This window comes from Montipora foliosa, chromosome 1 (assembly GCF_036669935.1).
Source record: "Montipora foliosa isolate CH-2021 chromosome 1, ASM3666993v2, whole genome shotgun sequence".
Taxonomy (NCBI): Eukaryota; Metazoa; Cnidaria; class Anthozoa; order Scleractinia; family Acroporidae; genus Montipora; species Montipora foliosa.
In genome coordinates, this window is record NC_090869.1 from 16,351,035 (window position 1) to 16,363,534 (window position 12,500).

Below are 12,500 nucleotides of genomic sequence, written 5' to 3' on the forward strand. Positions count from 1 at the left end.
AAGGACACAGACCCCATAACTACTTCCAAGGAAAGCGACGAGTCCACGACAAACCACTTCCGTCAATGTCTAGTGTAGAGAAAAAATCCGTCAATTGATTGGGCCGGAGCGGTTAAAAGATAAAACTCCACAACACCATATTTTTCCAAGCGCAATCCTTATCTGGAAAATGATTTGATGAAAGATGGCGAGACAAAAATATTTTGCCAAACCAAGCTAGCTGGAGCTAGGCTAAAGTTAGCTCTTATCCGAAGCCAATGTTCCGTTAAAACCATTTAAGAACATGGTTAAAGTTAGGTTTGAACCCACCTTAGGTTTAAAGCAGTCAACTTTGAAGTGCCTGTTACCTCAACACACTTTATTTATTCTTCGAAATCATCCCAAATACATCGTGTTATTATTAACACCTTTCACCTTTCACTTCACTTTCACTTTTCATATTGGCTTTGAAAGACGGGAAAAGTAATCATACTAACTTTGATCAATAACCGAGCAATGAAGGGGAATGGGTTTGATAATGGTTTGATCAATAACCGAGCAATGAAGGGGAATGGGTTCGACACTGGGTTGAAGTCACAAACTGCTTTGCATTGAAGTTCTTTGAAAACAGCGATGCAAATTAATTTGTGACGTCAACGCGGTATGGAACCCATTCCCCTTCATTGCTCGGTTATTGAGCAAGGTATGACCACTTTTCCCGTTTTCAATAAAAAAGTGAAACTTCAATCAAAAGGTCTAAAAACAACACGATGTATTTGGGATAATTTCGGAGGATAAATTAAGTGGAAATGTGATTCGAGGTGAAAGGTACCTTAATAGTTTCTCCTTTATCACTTGAATAGGCCGAGTTTGATATATCAGGCATGGCTAGGAGGTTTTATGGTCAAATTCCACCGCTCAGTTCACGGTTTTCATTGATCACTTCAGTGCACAAATATAAAACTAGATTTGCTGAGAGATCCCCTTATTATATTAATAACATGAGAACCAACTATGGCAAATTTAACATTCGCTATGCTGCGGCTGCAGCCTGGAATGATTTACTGATGAGAACACATAAAAGCTTTCCCAAAAATTATTCAAAGAGCAACTGAAACTCAACCTTATACAGGGCTACTCATAGTTAATGAAAATTTGATACAGTGAACAAATCTTTCATAGTATTTATCAGCTCTCTTGCGTCTGGCTTTCCATTTATTGATTATTTTTGTTCTTTTTTCTCGATTCATCTTAGATTACCAACTCTTTATTGCCAACTGCAACCAATTTAATATTTAACAAGAGGCCACGGGTAGCCTACACTTTGTTCGAAGGAATTTTAGCCGATTTCTTTTAAAATTCACAGTATTTCAGGGATTTTCTATATTACAATATCTTGATCAATAGGCCACTTTGGAAAATACCATAATACTTATTGTTTGTCCCCTAAAATTTTGAATAAGCATTGTTTTTGTTTTCTCTTGGGACCATTGTTTGTAAGTCCCAAGAGAAACTGTAAACAATGCTTAAGCAAAATTTGGGGGGACAAACAAAGAGCATTATGGTATTTTCCGAAGTGGCGTATAAGCCCACATCCGTGACGCAACAATATGGTTAAGTGCGATCGTAGAATAGTTGTTAAAGGCGTTGACTCCAATAAAAACAAGTAAACAAATGCTTTACAAAATTCTACGATGGTGTCTTAAAATATTTCAAACTTTTTCTGAACAGTACCGGGAGATATCAGCCCGGTAAGATGTGTTAACGAGTTATACAATGACCGGATATTGCATTGCGTTCAAGGCAATCACAAAAACTCGTTTCCGGTCATGCACACAATTTTTAAATACATATTTCCCTGACAATCTGTCCTGTAATCGGCTGTGGTTTAGTGGTTATCCCGCTTGCTTTTGAAAGAGGAGGTACCTAGTTCGAACCTTCCTGGGGCTGTATCTACGAGGGTAAAAAAATCCTTACGCACGCGCAGCCGAACCGCGAGTCCCCCCCCCCCCCCCCCCACCAAAAAAGTCCAAAGTCCAAAAACGGAGTCAATAACTATACTTTCTTCTTCGAACAACGTAATCATGTCACTCAGCTACAATTGTAGATTATCTTCTCAGTTATTCTGAGTGAACTTTTACTGTTTTTTACTGTTCCCGCTACATATTTCAAATATATTCTTTTATAGTTGTTTACTTACCATCCGGGGCCACCGGTTCGCCTCATTTTCAATTCAAAATTAGAAACGATGTTATTCCCGTCTCCAACTGTAAACATGGACTGAGAGTTGAACGCTCTCCTTAACCGGACACACAAAGAAAACCCTTCAAAAGTGTTCGGAAGGTAAAACATGCAGAAGTAACAGTAATAAGGTACCCCTGGGTTGGGATGGCTCGTATCTGGAAGACAAAGAGATTAAAATTTAAAAAAAGGATTGTAAGCTGGTGAGTATCTTTCCAATTCGGGCAGGGCACTCACCCTCGTTCCCAATAGCTTGGTCTTGCGTGGTTGCGAAACACTCTGGTTGTTTAAAAACGGTTTCTAATTTGCAGTGCATTAAATGATGCTTTATGATTGCGATGATCCCAAACCTTAACTTGTTTCACTCCCGCAGTTCAAATGTATGTCTTTAATACATTGCTCCTTCACCGACTCATTGACGGGTTCAGTTACATTCTCACAAAAAAAATTACCAGCTCAATTCGCAGAGCACTGCAGAGGCATGGGTTCGAATCCCGCTAAAGCCTGAATATTTCAGGCTTTCCTTTCGTTACTGCTAAAGTAGTGTTCATGGACCATTTCCATAAATGGCGACCTCCTTCCCTCATTTTGAAACAAATATCCTTTTGAAATTTGCTCGTCGTAGCGAGGCTAAAAGGGCTTATTACCATTAAAACAAAATAATATTTTATTTGGCCGCCATTATAAAAGAAGTCTATAACTACGATAACCTCAAAAGTTAATATATGATTGATATATTTGCGTCAAATAGCCTGTTACAAATGTTGGCGATCGTAACGGCAATACCTTGAATACGGACTTTTTTGAAGTTCTAAGAACCTCTTTTTTGAACAAACGCCTATGACCTATTGTTTTCTTATTCCACAAATGAATGTACACAACACCCAAACAACATATGCAAAAAAAAAGACAAATGAAGAAGTTTCTAAAGAAACTGTGGTGTTGCGTCGGTGAAGAGTTTTAAAAAACACTAAAATTTGGTTTCATGAAACGAGTTGAAATTAAAGGTGGATTAACCACGGTGAAAAAAGGTTTGTGAGGCGTGCTTTGGCGATCGAAACGTCAGCTCACAAGCCAGTGTTACCTTGAATTCCCCGGTCAAAGTTACAGCTGATGATAAAGGTTCCAGTATGACCGTGACCCGGGAGGGCGTTTTCCGAGTCAATCCTCCAAATCATGTGACCAGGGGGCTGATTACCTCGATGACCATCCAGTGACGGACAAAATGGGCAGACCGCCATCCCAGACATCCCAAACGTTGAGTGTAAACACGACTGGCAAGCGAAATAGGAAGCAGAACATCTGGAACATTCTCGGTTGATAGTAGTTTCGTTCTGCATGCAGACGGCGCATTTTGTTGCTTCTTCGATAGCGTTTTCAAAATCTGAAATTTAATGGGAAGATTGTTTAACAGCTATTACTTCTGAAGGTAAACATGATGCAGAGAATTATCCCGGCCATGTTATCGGTCTAGGCGGATGACACAAGCCAGGATCTTGATAATTGTGTTTCATCGAGAAACATGTAATTATGTTTACAAACTACACTTGAGCAAAATTAAATCTTTATTAGTAATGGCCGTTTTTATACTAGAGACGCATAATCCGTCCAGACGAATCATGCGTCTGTTATGTTATCCGTCTGGTGTAAAGACGGGACGAACTATATGAGACGAATAATTCGTCTTGGACGAACTTGGGCAAACATTTCTTCTGCGTCTGTTAAATTCGTCCAGTATAAAGACGGGCACTAGACGCATAATGCGTCTGAACGAACTTTCCAGTTTAGTGCGTCTTCGAAGACGCACTAAAATAGATTCTTCGTCCAGACGCATAATGCGTCTTGTGGCCGTCTTTATACTAGACGAATTTAACAGACGCAGAAAAACTGTTTGCCCAAGTTCGTCCCAGACGAATTATGCGTCTCTAGTATAAAAACGGCCAATAAGGCAAACTTTCATATCATTTCTGTAATGGTAGAATAGTTCAATGTGCCAACAAATAATGCAAGTGGTGAAATGTGTGCGTGAGAAAAATTGAAATGGTAGCTGCTTGGAAAAACTTAAGCAGTGGAGCCTACGTCTTCAGCATAATAATATTTGCTAAAATACTTCAAATTACCCTAAATTAATGATTCACCAAATTCACCAAATTTTTGTTGAAAAGATTGTTTTCCTGCACTGGAAGCATAACCAGATCCAAAGAAAATTTCTGACCCAGGAAATTGGTATTTAATCCGAAATATTTTAAACGCTATCGCAACGTCTTCAAAAGACGAGTAGTTGATTTCATTATCGTTGACGTGATTGTAAACTACATTACCATTCCATTTTAGTGCGCCGTAAACAGGCGGTAGGTTCAGGGGGCTGTTTCTATAAAGTCCTGAAAACTTTTCTACCCCGAAAAGTTATTTGTGAAACTGCCAACCAACCGCTTGTTTCGGAAAGCCGATCTTTAACATGTTTCAAGGTAACAAATAGCAAAATAAATATAAAATTTCACGACTTAAATCATCTTCTTTCTTGACAAACACATAGCCTACGGGCAGGCTCTCATTGGCACTGCGAACGAGCCCGCCGGGGCCTGACGCGATAAAATAAGAACCTGCAAGGATGGCATTGGTTCCCGAATAAAGCACGTTTGTCCGTGAACGGAACATTCTGATTGGTGAAAAATGACAGGGCCTGTTATTACGTAGATTGGTTTCCCACGTGCAATTTGCAGTCATGTTTGTTGATTGGCTAACAATTTAACACATTTAGTTGGCGAGTTGTCAAATTTTTGACACCATTGGAGGGGCCGGATTCGAAAAACAATTACATCGTTTTAGGCTCTAATTTTTCCAACATGATCTCTTCTCTAAATTAACGATTATCGTTATAACTTAATTTGCTTTGAATTTACTATTATCGTTAATTTATGACACAGTGTCCCAGGACTTCTAGTAACAGAGAAAAATTATAATCCGTAGATTGGATTTGAACCCGGAGTTTTTACTGTATAGGAACCGCTTCTTTCCGCCTCACTACTGAAGATCAAGACACCGCACTCTCAAAAATACATCTATTTAAGTCTCCCATTAGAATATCGCTGCTAAAGAGTAATTAGGCCTAAGCTGGATGAATAATTTAGGCCTAAGCTTTGATTTTAAAATATTTAGCTTTCTCGTGAAATTTGGCAACCGACTTTTGCAGTGTATTGTTTGTTGCCGAGTGAACGCCTTCCAAACTATTTTGTGGTTTTCCAAAGTTGTTTTTTTTATTGTTTTTATGTATATGTTGACTGAATAAATTATAAATTTGAAGGAATTCAGCAATTCTTGCGGACGACTGGTGAATTCAGAGAAAAAGAGCAAGAACCTTAGTTTGTGGATAACAGTGCAGTAAAATAATAATTAAGATGGACTACCAAGAGCCACTCGTCCTATTATTCATATATATTCCTTGCAAAACTTTAAAAGTGATTGGTGCAGCAGAAATTCTGCAGCCATCCTCAACTGGTGCCGCAGAAATTCTGCGGCTATAAAATTCTGAGGCCATCTTTAACTGGTGCTGCAGAAATTCTGAGGCCATCTCTGACTGGTGCCACAGAAATTCTGAGGCCATCTCTGACTGCTGCTGCAGAAATTCTGAGGCCATCTTTAACTGGTGCCGCAGAAATACTTGACTGGTGCCGCAAAAATTCGGCAGCAATCTCTGACTGGTGCCGCAGAAATTCTGCGGCTATAAAATTCTGAGGCCATCTTTAACTGCTGCTGCAGAAATTCTGAGGCCATCTTTAACTGGTGCCGCAGAAATACTGCGGCCATCCTTGACTGGCACCACAGAAATTCGGCAGCCATCTCTGACTGGTGCCACAGAAATTCTGCGGCTAGAAAATTCTGAGGCCATCCTTAACTGGTGCCGCAGAAATACTGCGGCCATCCTTGACTGGTGCCGCAGAAATTCTGAAGCCATCTCTGACTGGTGCCGCAGAAATTCTGAGGCCATCTTTAACTGGTGCCGCAGAAATTTTGCGGCCATCCTTGACTGGTGCTGCATACATTCTGAGGCCATCTGACTGGTGCCGCAGAAATTCTGCGGACATCCTTGACTGGTGCCGCAAACTAACTACATGTGCGGAGAGTAAGTCAACCCCCTGACCCCCACTATGAAAGAACAGCTTTGGTGTACAAACCACTATTTGTCTACTAAATAATAACTTTTAATTCATATGTATATACAGTTTACAGAAAATAGCAGAAACTCTCTCATGGAGGCAAATTGTATTTCATTTCAAAAGGCAAAGTGTTTTGATAATTCCGTTTTGTACTACATACAAATGCAATGACTAAGGTGGTTAGTGGAACTTTTTAACCCATTGATGATTAAAATCGTCTGGACAGAGAAATAATACAGCATTATCAAATATTGTTTAAATATTGTTTGTATTTTAAAAAGTATCTGACCCTTTCCCATAATCCATATCATGTTTTCAGTCTTTTAAATTAACGATAATAACAAATCCAGAGCAAATTACGAATTAACGATGATCGGTAATTCAATAGAAAGTAGGTTGCATTTTTCCACTCGCCGTCTCGTCTCAGGCCCCTCGCGGCTTCGCCACTAGTTGCAACCCATCCTCTATACCTCTGACAATTCCTAATTTTCTCTACATTGACTATTATCGTCAATTTCGGACACTTAGCGCTTGATAGGAATTATGGGAAATGAATATATATTTTAAAATCCGAACCCCAATGCCTGAACTCGCAGGACTCGAACCTGGGAATGTTCAATTAACGACCAATACCAGCCAGCCTCTAAATGCGCTTCTGCCCCACATCAGTTGTACATGTCCATATTCCCTGAGAGCAGAGAAAAGGGACATCCACTTCTTCATGATCAGGGACAGGAGGAACTGTAATCTAAAAAGAACATAGAGTTTTTTATGTTCAGGTATTTCCTCTAAATAAGCGCATTGATTTATATGTAGATAGTAATATTATTACAGTATGTAAATAGTAGTATTTATTCTTATGCTTGCAAGTAACTCGTTAATTTAGTTTATAGCCAACTACACGAGAGTTTAATAAACTTTAAACCTACTGTGTAAACGTACCATAAGCCTAACGGCTCTCTAAGATCATGGTCTACCATAAAAAGTGCAATGCTTGTAACAAGCATTATGTGGGAGAAACCGGAAGGTCATTGGTGATGGGCTTACACGGAAGAACACAAGACGCGCTCCTTCAGCCGTTTACGAACGTTGCAATTCGTTAAAACATGCCATCAAAATACAAGACGTCAGAGTTTTAACATCAGAGGATAACAAGGACGAACGCCGGGTTAAGAAGGCACTTTTCATCAAGAAAAAGTATATTGACACATTAAAAAATGTTCTGGCAGTAAGCGATGTGGTAGTCTAGTGGTTACGTGAAAGGGTTGTTTTTCTCTTCATATAAATCACAAAGCCAACTCCTCCTATGCTCGATAGTGTCTAGACCTGCTGCTAAAAGCGCGCCAATATAACTATCTATGTGAGGAAACACTATGTGCAAAACCCTTTTTTGAAGAGATTCTATTTTGTCTGAAAGGCAGCTGGGGATTGCCTGCCAAACTGGGCTGGCACATTCTAGCACAGGTCTTATATTGGTTAGACAGACTTTCAAAATAGACATTTCATCCACGCCGGCTCTCTTTAACACCCGCAACGAATAGTTTCTTACTTGCTTTCTTACAAATATATTTTACATGGGTATTCCATTTAAGGTCACAGTGAACATGGACACCTAAGATCTTATTACTTGACACACGCTCTATTACTTTGTTTCCAATAATTATTGGACTTAAAGAAAAGTTGGAATAATGCATGAAATTGATCAACATTTCCTTGCATTTAGAAGGGTTTATTCTCATGTTGTGGTCCATGGCAAATTAATAGATATCAGAAACAGCTGAATTCAGCGGGCAAATGGAATTCCTGGGTAGAATCTCAATAGCAGAAGTATCATCCACGTACTTGGTGTGTAACTTTCAGTCCGACAGTAGTCTATTGGTCATTACAGAGAAAAGAACCACGCTGACCTTGGTCCCTTGAGGCACACCACCGTTAAAAACTTTCCAATCAGACATGTTACCACCAATTCTCACAGCCTGGCGTCGGTTAGTCAAAAACGCACGAATACAGCAGAGCAGGGCCTCACCGACATCGAATTCTTGAAGTTCCGTCATAAGGATATTGTGATCAATAAGATCGCATCCCTTGGAGAAGTAGGCATAGAATATTCTAGTCCCGGCATCAGTGCTGTCCGTAGTCTCGTAGATGGCCTGTAACATGTAAAGCAGCGCATCAGTCGTCGAATGTCTCTTAAGGGCATACTGCCGCATGTCGATTTTGCAGTCAACCTTGGTTAACCGCCTGTTGCAAGCAAATCCTTCCATGACCTTGGCTAACGTACGTGTAAGTGAAATTCGATGAAGATCACTTTCAATTTCCCTGGAGGGGTCACCTTAGGAATGGGAGTGACGATTGATGACTTAAGGAGCGCGGGGATATGTCCATCCTCCAGTGTTTGGTTGTAAATGTCCTGAATGACTGTGGCTAACTCTAGTGCAAAATCCTTGAGGAGTTTGTTGGGAATGTTATCCTGTCCCACAGCTTTAGCAGTATTCAGCGTTGACAAGGAGCGGAAAACGTCATCTCTGGAGACAAAGAGTTCCTGTGGCACAAAATTTGGTGGTCTAGCCTATGTTAGGGGTGAAAAGTGTTCGGTAAGACTGACAAAAAAATATATATATTAATCTCATTTGCCAATGCTTGAGTGTTCCTACTTTTACCAAGAAACTGATGACACCACTCCTGTTGGATATCTTGCCCAGTAAGAGACTTTATTTGCCTCCACCACTTGCTAGGATTGGTGGAATCCACCTCGGCTACTTTGCTATGATAGTAATGCTGTTTAGCTTTGCTGATCGTGCTGGACCTTATAGTACGGGGAGTCTTTGCCACCTCGAATAAAAGCCGTTTGACGCCTGCAAATCTAAATCTTGAGTTTTTTCGTAATCCATGACCTGTCAGTTGGGTGTTTCTTAATAGACCTTATTCACGATGGCCGCCATGTTGGATTTGCTATTATCATTCAAATTAGCTACACACTTCTTAGGGGGCAAACAACACAAGTTCGAGAGGTTAAAACGAACACCTTAGCCACAAAGATGATTTGTTTCACGTTCATTGAATGTTTATCACCTAACCAGTAAAATACAATCATTACACAAGTTATTTCGACGTTTTTTTAGCGATTAAATGAGCAGATAAAGAAGTAGAAAGTCAAAATGTCAAAGGCAATCAAAAGATGTAAAATTTTTATAAAAGGTACTTAATTCTAAATACTAAAATGGACGTTTTGCAATGTTATTTCAATATTTCGTTGAGCCGATTTTCCGCAATTTGCTTTTTTTTCAATGTTTGCCCCCCAGCATAACAGATGGCTAATTTGCATGACAATATGAAAACCAACATGGCGGCTATCGTGAATAAGGCCTATTACTCACCGTGGGAGGAATGTGTCAATAGCTGAATTTAGATCTTTCAGTATAACCGCAAGCTTGTCTTCCGCAGTATTAGCAGACAAGACTATGTTCCAGTGCTTCCCTGTCATCCAGCGTCCCAGCGCCCGCCACGCACTGTCACGCATATCGCGTGACTCTATTTTGTTGATAACCGGTTTATGTTTCAGCGAATTAATCGGTTTTGCTAAGATGGTATAATGGTCCGATGAAGCTATTTTCGGAAGCTGAGACATGGTGAACTTCCTCCTTTTTGCCGTAAGGTTTTATATCCACTCCGGGTAGCCATTCATGTTAAGAGCAGATCGGACATGCTCTTCTTCCTTCTTTTGATCTTCATTCTCTGTTACTACGTTTGTTGCCCTGTGCAGGAGGGTCCGAACCACAGAACGCTTATGTTCCAGATGATGATTAGCGGTAAAATTAAGGTATCGGTCTGTATGGGTTAGTCGTTCCATCATCCTTCACGTATACGATGGTGTCTAAAAACGGTATTCTCCCATCTTTCTCCACTGCAGACGTGATTCGAATATTAGGATCAATAGCATTTAGATGATTTGTGAACGATTATCAAGGTGAAGGTGTCATCAAATCGTAACCACTGAGACGGTGGATTGGTGGATGACCGTAGAGCGGTTTCCTCAAAGTACCCCAGGCAGATGTTGTCGACAATAGGTGTCGAATAGGTGACACGGGTGATCCCATAGCTGCTCCTTGCTTTTGATAAAGTTCACCATCAAACGAGAAGCAGGTACTATTTAGCCACACGGGTGATCCCATAGCTGCTCCTTGCTTTTGTTGATAAAGTTCACCATCAAACGAGAAGCAGGTACTATTTAGCCATCTCTTGAAGTTTTGAGTCTTGAATCGACCAATCTCGTATGACAGACTGATTGTCTGGCCTGGTAACAGAGCAGGAAGATCAAATGAAGAAAGAAAACCATGTCCCATCTGCTCTTAACACGAATGGCTACCCAAACTAGATATGCAACCTGCCGGCAACAGGGAGATAGCATGACGGGGTAGCAGCGGCTGCAAGGAATACATGTTCGGCTACCACATGTACATGGACTATCTGAAAGACTTCGGAGATCCTTCAGTGCACATGGGGTTACTGTTTACCATAAGCCTAATGGCTCTCTTAGATCAAAGTTATTACACGTTAAAGACCACAACCCTCTGGAAAAGAAAAGTGGCGTTGTCTACCATAAAAATTGCAATGCTTGTGATAAGCAGTACGTGCGAGAAACTGGAAGACCATTTAGAACACAAGACGCGTACCACTTCAGCCGTTTACGAACAGTGTAAGACCTTGAAACATGACATCTCAATACAAGACCTCACAGTTTTAACATCAGAGGATCACAAGGACAAACGCCGGGTTAAGGACGCATTTTTCATCAAGGAATTAAGTCCTCAGTCCCGACACTTAAAGTGGATGGGGGGGGGGGGGGGGGGGGGGGGGGGGGGGGGGCCTAGACCTACCACCTAAATGCCCTAAAATAGCCTTGTGGTAAATTTTAATCACAAGACCGATGATGAAATCAACCACTCGACTGATCAAGAAGCGATAGCGTCGCAATATCTTGGAAAAAATACTGATTGCTCTGATTTAGAAATTTTCTTTGGATCAACAGCTGTTGGCAATGTTTAAATGTGGCAGGGGAAAAATGATATGCTATTTCCTTGGTAAAAAGAAATTAGTATCCCAGGCAAGATTCGAACCCTACGACCTCCTTTCGCCAGAAGGATGCTCTACCAATTATGTTACAAGGAATACCACTGGTCTTTATGCTAAAAAAATATCCTATTTCTTTTCTTTCCTTTATTAGTCAGTCCTCAGTTCTCGGGAACACATGAGCCCAACAAACTGACCTGCTCAGTCCTAACTGTGAGGATTCATAGCTCAGTTGCAAGAGTACTGCACCGGCATCATGGGTTTGAATCCCGTTGACACCACCTGAATTTCTCAGGTGTCTAGAAGAGACAATAAGCCTTTTGCAACTAACGATCACATGGTACAAAATCCGCCATGCTGGAGGGCAAGCTCATTATTATTCCCCCACTGGGACATTAAAACAAAGAGACCTGAACAGGTCAAGCTTGACTTGCCTTTGTTTGGGACATTAAAACAAAGAGACCTGAACCAGTCAAGCTTGACTTGCCTTTGTTTTAATGTCCCAGTGGGGGAATAATAATGAGCTTGCCCTCCAGCATGGCGGATTTTGTACCAAGTGATCGTTAGTTGCAAAAGGCCTATTGCTTAAATTGTCCAGATAAGTACGAGAATCACTTCAATCTTTCGTTAGTAATGAATAACGTCGCTCACCTTTTTTATTGTCTTTTCTTCTTCTATTACTTTCTTCGTTCTTCTTTTCTTTGGCTATTTCTTCAACTTTCAAGTGAAATGGGCTGCCCCTGATCTTCTCGCCTCCTATTGCTACGGACACACTGAATTCTCCTGCATCGTCGAGTTTATACTTCACTTCATAGCAGCCGTCTTTTGAGTCGCATATCCTGGGTTTGATGACTTCTCCGGTCCGCAATGACTGGATGTCAATCTCAACTTTGTCAGTCTCACTGTAGGTTGTTTCACCTAGCCAGTCTTTTGTGATGATCATAAAAGTGCAATCGTTGCCTTGTAAACCCTCCAACAGCCCCTTGCCTAAAGCAATGGACATCGAAGGATCCGTATTGGAGAAAATTATCTTCCCCAGTTCTTTTTCCAACA

At 40.7% G+C, this 12,500-nt stretch overlaps 1 protein-coding gene across 2 annotated transcripts in view; it reads right to left on the minus strand.

Moving 5' to 3' along the window:
• Positions 1 to 12,500, minus strand: part of LOC137991255 (E3 ubiquitin-protein ligase TRIM71-like) — a 21,730-nt gene that overhangs the window by 8,088 nt on the left and 1,142 nt on the right. For both annotated transcript variants that reach the window (XM_068836374.1, XM_068836370.1), the window contains exons 1-3: positions 12,099 to 12,500; positions 3,305 to 3,604; positions 2,180 to 2,378 (exon numbers count right to left, since the gene is read on the minus strand). The exon at positions 12,099 to 12,500 is cut by the window's right edge. In XM_068836374.1, coding sequence (XP_068692475.1) covers positions 2,180 to 2,378; positions 3,305 to 3,604; positions 12,099 to 12,500 — 901 coding nt within the window. The remainder of the gene's footprint in view (positions 1 to 2,179; positions 2,379 to 3,304; positions 3,605 to 12,098) is intronic.